Below are 9,151 nucleotides of genomic sequence, written 5' to 3' on the forward strand. Positions count from 1 at the left end.
GTATAAAGGGTAGCAAAGATCATATTAGAAGTATATTAGGTTCTAGTGCAACATTGAGGGCCCCTCAACGTCTTCTGAGCGCCCCCAAGCATCTCCTAGGTGCCCCTCAAGCGTCCCCTGAGTGCCCCTTAGGCGCCCTTTTTGGGAGAAGAATTGGCTTGCTCACCCCCTAGGTGCCCCATTCCAGTGAGTTTGGCGCCTGGACACCCCTTTTTTAGGGTTGAGCGCCCCTTATCCAGTTTTTGGGTTTTTTTAGTCTTGGTTTTTCTTGTGTTTTCTTATGCACTATTTTGGATTCTTTGATATATGTAAAATGGCTTATTATGAGTTATATGGTGATATATGAAGTGGTATGTTTACTTGTATATTAAATGGAAAACTTATGGAAATGAGTTCCAAGGAGGAACTTTTATTTGGTAGTTTCAAGTATTGTTAGTATAAATGCATAGAGCTTAGTCTTGGAAGGTTATCCTGACACTCTAATGGTCATTCATTCTCAATTAGAGAAGATTAACACATGACACATGTGGTAAGAGTAGCAGAAGGTATTAGTCTAGGTGCTTCTAGTATGGCCTAAGACGCGGTACAAACTAACCTTCTGAGTGTGGCAAGGTGAAACCCATTGGCAATGGCTTTGCAAAACAGTAAAGGTCACCACAAGTGTCCAACCCGCCATAGCTCAACATTCATACTAAATTTATATAGTCCAATCTAGATCATTGCATGTTAGGATGTTTGATCTGTGTATTATGTAAAATCTGATTAAATAGCGAAATGCTTATTATATTATCATCAATGATTCTTACATCACTAGCTTACCCTTTGTTTGTATTTTGTTGTTTTCCTCTTGTGTTGTATATGTCTGGGCTATGGTCGTACAATGGGTGTGAGTAGAGGATGATGAGACGTCTATGGAGTAAACATTGAGTGGAGATGTACCTGATGGTTAGATAGTCTAGTAGTTTCTTCTCTAGTAACTTTGTCTTCTTTTGGTGGATGAGACAACCACTCTTGTTTATATAGTTTTGACCATCTTTGTATATAAAGTTTGTTTTATTGTTACTTTTGGATGACTATAAATTTTATTTTATAATCTTGATTTTTACTAATCTACTTTATTAAATGTGTGATAGTTCCATTTATAATTTTAGTACTATATTTTGGGATGTTATAAAACTTATAATTGTTAATATTTATTTAAATTATTAAAATTTAAACCCAAATAAAATTATACGTTTAATTTACATTTGTGTATATTTAAATATTAAAAATATTTAAAATGATATTATACTTTCAATTTGTAATATTATAAAATTATGAATTATGGTTCTTTTTATCAATTTACATATTATTTATATTTATTACTACTACTATAGTGATACTTGTTTAATCAAAGTTCAATTATTAAACTTTGTAATTATCATAATTAATTTATGAACTTGGTTTAACCCGTTATCAATATTTGTCACTTTTTTTGTTTTCATCAATAGAAACACAAGACTTGCAAAGTTTGAACAATGAGATGTTAAATAATAAAATACAAGATAAATTTTATATCAGAAACTTTCTTTTCATATTAGAGTGAATTTGCAAAGAAAGCCAACTATTATATATATTTAAGATAATTAATCATCATAAAAGTTGATTATGTTAAATAAATAAATAATTATATTGAATGCATAATGGATTATATTAGGAAATATTTTACTATTATTATTATTATTTATGTTTACATATAAAAACCTAGAATAATTATATTATTTACATTTTATGACATTATATATTAAAAATAAAAGTATAAACTTTTTTATGATACTTTAATAATAAATAAAAATACTAGAATAATAAATAATTTTATTTTATTTATTAAGATTTATTATAATAATATGTTATTTTAATTTAAAATTTAGCTCAACTATAGTTTATATTTTACAAATTATATATATATATATATATATATATATATATATATATATATATATATATATATATTTATATAATTTTTTTTTCTCAATCCTATCGTCTCCACATTTTACTTTCTAAAAGAAACTAATTCAAAAACATATTTAATCATTTTTTTTTCATCTTTTATTTCCTTTTTTTTTTCACTTTCTGCCAAAGGTTTTTCTTCCCAAATCTTTTATGATCTCTAATAACACCCAGAATTCCAATATGACCAAATCTGAAGTTTCCATCCATGTTTACCTTAATAGATAGATAAGTGAAAAGTGAGTAAGAAAATTCATTAGAAGTTCCATTTTTCATATCAAAGTTGCCATTGGAGCACCGTTTCCAATACCACAAACAAATTGCAATTAACAAAATAGCATCTTTATGCATCAATATTTTTATCTATTGTTGATCTGCAATTCCAAATATGCACTAGTTATAGTAATTAAGATAATTTTGTGCAGACATTCCTTTCTTCTAAATAATTAGAAGACTAAAAGGATAACTTCTTGTCTTCCAATCTTGATTCAAACTCTTGAATGTATTCACCATAAATGTACTAAGGCGTCGGACAAATTTAACTAAGCGAACAAAGTAAATTAAATATGCAAAAGGAGATGAAAAAAATGAAGAGGTAACAATCAAAATTGAAAGACCTGTACAGATTCCTCACATCAAATAAGAAATTTAAATATAAAAACCAAAGGTATTTATAAAGAATTTCTCTCACCAAAACTAAACTTCACTAAGTAGGCTCAGCTTTAAACTAAAACCTAATTCACTAAATAGGCTCAGCTTTAAAGAGTCCCTAATTATAAATATTCGTACAAACAAATACAATGCTCAATAAAAACACAGCACAAGAAAATAAATTTAAAATATAAGAAAAAAATTATAAATTTTAATGCTGCTCGTCACCCTTCACACTCTGATCAAACTGGCGAGTTCTTTTTTTCTTTTTCTTATTATTTAAACCATGTTTATAAGGACAGCTTCGGCATGATACTAAGCACCACAGAGGGACCCACCTACGCAGCAGAAGCAGCGTTCGGACCATGGTAGAAACAAAGCATTGTTCTCTTAAAATCGCATTGACAGTACGATTAAACTTCGATATAAATTGTCCACGAGGGCCAGATTAAGATCAAAGGATTATGTTACTTTTAAAGGACCTGAAATCTCCACCATGCATCACTCAAAAACATTAGGACGGTCTACTAATCGCCTCATACTTTTTGCAATTAACTACTTCATCAGTGGCCATCACACCGAATCTCTCTCCCCATATAGAGACATAGTTAAATGGAATTATCAACACTTAAGGAATACCGACTGTTAAATATTCGATTAAACTCGCAAAACCCGAAACAAAGTTCGACAACCTAACTTCAGGCTAACCTTGCTCAATGAATGAAGACAATAGGCATGGAATCCATATGGTAGGATATCCTTAGTTTCTGACATTAACAGGAATCAGTATCTGAAATAAAATAAATAAATAGACAAACAAAACAGTACACCAAATATGTCTACTCTGGTTAACTCAATAACTACAACATAAAGAAACTAATCATTTAGCAAAACGTCAAAAAGATTGAAGTAGACATTTTTAAGAATCTTTAGTTGTCGATAAGGCTTATCAAGTTAACATAAATGCATCCAAAATGTAAAATTAAAGTAGATGAAAATTCCTAGGTCTCGGTCATTGGCTCGTCCGAGACATCACTTCCGCAATACAACAAAAAAACATTGCATTTACCTCTTTCTCTTCTTGTTTACAGCACCAGCACCCTTATTGAATTTACCATAATTATTCGTGGTCTCAGCTGTATTCTGCTTTTTCAACCCCTTTTTGCCTCCAAAACCAAATCTAGAGTTCTTAACATCTCTTTTCTTTTGTTTATTTCCTTTACCAAAGGCTTGTTTTGCCTTACCTCCTGTCCGATCCCCTGGAGCCACTCCTGGCCTTTTCTTATTTGACCTCTCAAATACTTTACCATCCTCAAAGTCAAAAGCCGTATCTGCATCATCGCCATTGTCAGCAAACCCACTTTGTTGCCTCTGCTTCCTCCATTTCTTAACAGATTCTATATCTTGCTTTTTCTGCTTAGCCCTTTCTTTTAGTTTCTGAGCCTGAACCTCTTTAGCCAATCTCTTGGCCTCCCTGGCCTTTCTTCTCTCTTCAGCCTCTTCCATCTTTCGTTTCTCTGTTAATAGCCTACCTTTAACCTTTTCCATGTGGACATCTGTCTTTACCATTTCAGCATAATAGTCTGCAGGTCTCAGAAAAGGTAGACCCATTGACTGAAGTTTCTCAAAGGCCTGCCTAGTTCCCTCCAATGCCTGTGTGTAAAATGCAAGTTCTCGTGCCAAATCATCATTAACATCTACATCTTGCTCTTGATCAACATCAATGGATAATTTGTGTATCCAGTCCACATTCTCAGGCCAACTGATATCTCCAAGTTTATCTAATAGAGCATCTCTCTTATATACTGCATTTTTTGATGGTTCAGCTAATCTCACATCTTCTTCCTGTTCTGATTCAGACGATGACATTTCTTCACCCATATCTTCATTTTCATTCTCAATCATCGTATCTTCATTTTCCGACGGCATGGCCATCAAACCTATACAAGCATTTAAAAAGGAAAAGAAAGTTCGCATTATACCAACACAGTGTGATCAGCTTTTATGACTAAAACATAACATCATTTAAGATTTAAGGGACAGGTTTCACAATCATTTATAACCAAAACTCAATTTGGCACCCTAGGATCAATGGGCCAAATAAACCATATTTCGGAAGTAATGCTATAAGCAGACCCTAAACATAATCAACATAATTACATACATGATAACATAAATAACTCGCATAACACAATACAACAATAACAAAAACAAATAATAACAGTCATTGGGTCAAGAAAGGAAATTAAATCTCAAATTCTTTTAATAGAGAAAAAGCCCAATGCTCAGTAAAGTATAGGTAACAAAAGAAGTTTCATAATTTTACATAGTATTGGAACCAAGCACCTAAATGCCCTGTTGACTTAACATTAATCTGCTTTTACCGGCCTCACAACAACACTACTAAATTACTTCACAACTTTGTTTTGCATGAGAAATAGAAATATAAGAATGAACATGGTAACACAAGGCGCAAGAGGATGAGAGAAACACTAGTCCCTAGCATACAATGGCTTTATTCATGAACAGTGCACCGATTGTACAGAGGGCCGTAGTGTGCAGGTGGGATGAATTAAAATTTAGTAAAGAACCAAATGGACTAAAGCAGCAGATTTTCAACAATAAAATCTCAATCAAGAATTCAGAACAAAACTTCATTGAAAAGCTGATCCAGAGAGAAGAACTGATGAGCTTCCTTCAAACTCCAAAACTAAAATTCAGTAATCGCAAGCCCTGTCCCCTCAAAAGAGAGGCAAGAACAGCACTACTCTTGCCCCCTCTTCCCCAAAACCTGAACTTTACTCACTCTCAATTAGTCTAGAATAACAAAGGATAATAACAAAAAACAAATAGAATTAAATAAGTGTAACCTTAATCTTGCATTTTGAACAGAAAACACGTATAGGATTGTGCTTTTGATCATTTAACCAGAAAAAAAAAACATGAGGGTTGGGGAAAACCACTCTAACCTCGCCACTGTTTGGTAACAATCTGGAAAACAGAAATACATTGAAACTAAAGAAAATAAAAAAAAAAAAAAAAAAACAACACATCCAATCCAGCGCAGAACATCGAAAGAAAAAGTGAGGCTTGCGAAGTGAAATCAGAATCAGAAAGTGAAAACAAACCTAACGATGCTGTGAGGGAGATTGCGACGGCGGAGAAACTGACCGAATGCTGAGTTGAGGGGTTTTAGTTTAGGGTTTAGGACTAAAGTTGTGAATCAATTTCTTTTTTTTTTTCTTTTAAATACTCTGCGAGTTTGAAGAAGAAAAAGAAAAAGAAAAAACTCGGGTCGGGTCAACCTTAACTAGGCTCCGACCAGGCTTCATTTTTGTCGTATATGGATCCGCTTAACGTTATTCCTTCAGATTTTCCTTCTTTAGGACCAACTACTAAATATTTCTATATTATAAATTTAAATTTAAATATGTTTTTTATTCTGAAACATAATTATATTCAATTTTCTTCTTCTGCATTTTTTTTATTTATTTTTAACTCTTTTGGTATAATATAACCTCCTTTTAGCTTCTATAAGGTATAAACCCTCTACTTTTAGTTCCTATCAAATATTTAAAAATAATTTTGAATAGAAAATTGTAAATCTTTCTTACGATAACAATTTTTTTTCATATAATAAGTATTAAAAAAATATTAATAAATTTATAATAATATTTGTAAAAGGTAATAAAAAAATAAATAATTTTTATAAATGTAAGGATTTATGTACAATATAAAAATAGTTAAAACGGAGTATTATAGATTAATACAATTACAAAGTTAAATATTATAATAACTACTAAAATAAAAATTACTACGAAAAAATTAAAAAACTAAATGTTTTTTTTAATTTTATAACGTTATAATTATATCATATTTATTAATAAATATTATTTATATAATAAATAACGTTTGTAAATAAATAAAATTAGTTATATTAATAAGAATAAATATATTCAAATAACTAAATTTTGGAGGAGGTCCTACATTTTATTTATTTTCCTCTTAATTTTTATTTTTAAATGCATTTTGACATTATTTTTTATGTAACTAATATTTAAATATGTTTCTAAAGTCGGAGAATTTTGTATTAGTTAGAATAAATGTTCTTAAATAAAGTTTATTGTAGAAGTGGTGTGTAAACATGATGTTTTAGTGGAGGAAAATATATACATTTAAATTTGTAATTTATTTATTTTTATTTTTTAAGTTAGTATTAAAACGGGTAGTTTATATTGTATCAATCTATGTCTAGCAAAGCATTTGTGTATCGATCATCGTTCACATTTTTTGTTATGTTGAAAAAGGTAAATGAAGTTGTCTCATTTAGCATAATTTCTACTAATGAAAAAATGAAGTTGTGACCACAAAGGAGGGCATCCTCACATTAGAGGATGTTTTCAATGCATAATACTTAGTCATAGCCAATAAATTTGTTACTCTTTACGTGAGTTTATTAATAAAGATAATTTGATTCAAACGCTTTTTATCATAATTCTTGTCATGCTTTATTATTTTATTTATTTCTCATTCGAAAAATCAAAATATTATTACTTTATCCATTGGATTCAAAGTTACTTCTTTCGGAGTTAGTTATGTTTCATTTTTTTCCCTTCTTACACCCAAGACATGTTATTTGTGTCGATAATTGTTCTTTTAACTTAATTTATTCAAGTCAATTAGCTAAATTAATGATTTGTTCCACAAACTTTGATACCAATTCTTTTTGTTATACAAGAATGTAGTATAAGTCAACTGACGGATAAAAATTTTAGAGCACTTTACTACTTTGGTATTATATTGTGGATGTCTTATTTAGAATTTCCATCTCTTAAGACTTTGCATACTTGATAAGTGCAAATTTAGTTGTTTATATATATAATTTAGACACTTGATATGCACATACGTAGTAAATTTCTAGCAAATCAAACATTTGTCACCTTATAAATACAAAACTAGTGAATGAAAGAAAATATTTAAAACTATTGAATTAAATTAAGTTTTTGATGCAGCAAACAAATATGAAGATAAGCTAACACGACTAAATGTCAAAAGTTGGAGTTGAGAAGATTGAGAACAATTAAACAAGTTCAAATTATCACCCTTAGAATTGAGCAAATTGTCAATCACTAAGCTCATGAAGAAAACTCATAGGAAGGAATAAAGCTAGACGAGTTCTAGAGGACTAAGCAACTTGAATAGAAACTCAACATCAAAAGAAACCCTTAAAAGGACGGAAAAAATTTATTGAATACATTGAAGAGAGTTTGAGCATAAAGGAAGCCATGCATATGAGGAAATGTCATTAATTGAATATCAACACTTTAGCAGAGCAATTTCTCCCTATAAATAGTGAGCACATGTTAGGTCTTAGACATTAAGGAGTAGAACGCTAGATTAAACATAACTTTATATTGTAAACATTATGTTATGTTTTATTGTTAGGTTTGCATTGTAATATCTACTTATCATGAGTAGCTATGCTTTTTTGAGTTGAAATTAAATGAAATAGTTACTTCTTTATACTCTTTTGTCATTTATGTAATTATATTCAAATGTTTATATTTTTCATTTGAGTTAGTTAATGTTTAATGTTTGTACTTGAGCGACATCTTTGTACTTAAATGAGATTTGGAAGTGATTTCAATATACGAACTAAACTAACTCATGCAAAAGAGCAATTGCTAGTAATGAAGTTGTATTTATGGTCCTTACTGTTCTAACACTTAATGTAAGATCTAATAAAATGTAAGGAATTGAGTTAATTTGTTGGGACTTATATAGGTAAGTGTGAGGGATCAAATAAGCTTGACCTTATGGGACAAGGAAGGGTATAAACATCACCATATGATTTGCAAAAGCAACTATTAGGAATGGAGATTCCTAGTTGAATTATCCAAAGAAAAATTTCCATGGATGGAACAATATCTTTGGGACTAAACCTTCGTAAAGTAACTTGGTAATTGTATTGTACAACATTGAGTAAGTTTATTTAGATCTTTGTTGATTGGAACAACAAAGATTTCATGGATGAATAGGTACATAGATATGTATTGTAATAATTCATTTTCATTACATATTTCCATTGATAACACAACCTTGGGTCTAGTCTCTATCTCACTTAATCTAGAACAAAAGAATCATATTTTATTATTTTGTATAACTATTATTTTAATAGTGACTTGATTCACCTGCCAAAAGTCACATAGTTGAATACATATATATTAAAACTAAATCCATCATTATTGTGTTGTGTGTGAACAACAATCGCTTAGGTAATCCAAATTTATCAAAATAAAAAATGATGTTTTCTGAACTCTCAAAACCAATCACTTAAAGATTGCTTGAAACTATAGAGAATGATGTAATTTATAAACCAAATCAGACTCTCTCTAATCAGCAAACCAAAGAGATTTCTCCATGTAGGCTATAACATCAAAGATCTCTTCAGAAATTAGCTAAAACTACTATGCTTCAACAACTCACTCAGGTATGCTTTGTCAACTTTGAA

At 30.1% G+C, this 9,151-nt stretch overlaps 1 protein-coding gene across 1 annotated transcript; it reads right to left on the reverse strand.

Annotated features, from left to right (window-relative positions):
- Nucleotides 1–3,361: 3,361 nt before the first annotated feature.
- LOC106771076 (probable rRNA-processing protein EBP2 homolog) lies at nucleotides 3,362–5,889 on the reverse strand. Its single transcript, XM_014656975.2, has 2 exons — nucleotides 5,769–5,889; nucleotides 3,362–4,580 (listed from the first exon to the last, which is right to left on the reverse strand). Exon 2 carries the CDS (start codon nucleotides 4,573–4,575, stop codon nucleotides 3,706–3,708), a length of 870 nt encoding a protein of 289 aa, XP_014512461.1. The 5' UTR covers nucleotides 4,576–4,580; nucleotides 5,769–5,889; the 3' UTR covers nucleotides 3,362–3,705.
- Nucleotides 5,890–9,151: the final 3,262 nt, after the last annotated feature.

Source organism: Vigna radiata, chromosome 8, assembly GCF_000741045.1.
Source record: "Vigna radiata var. radiata cultivar VC1973A chromosome 8, Vradiata_ver6, whole genome shotgun sequence".
Lineage (NCBI taxonomy): Eukaryota > Viridiplantae > Streptophyta > Magnoliopsida > Fabales > Fabaceae > Vigna > Vigna radiata.

What these genes read in the sequence shown, in the direction of transcription:
- LOC106771076 (XM_014656975.2), bottom strand. Translation starts at nt 4,575, where the DNA reads ATGGCCATGCCGTCGGAAAATGAAGATACGATGATTGAGAATGAAAAT.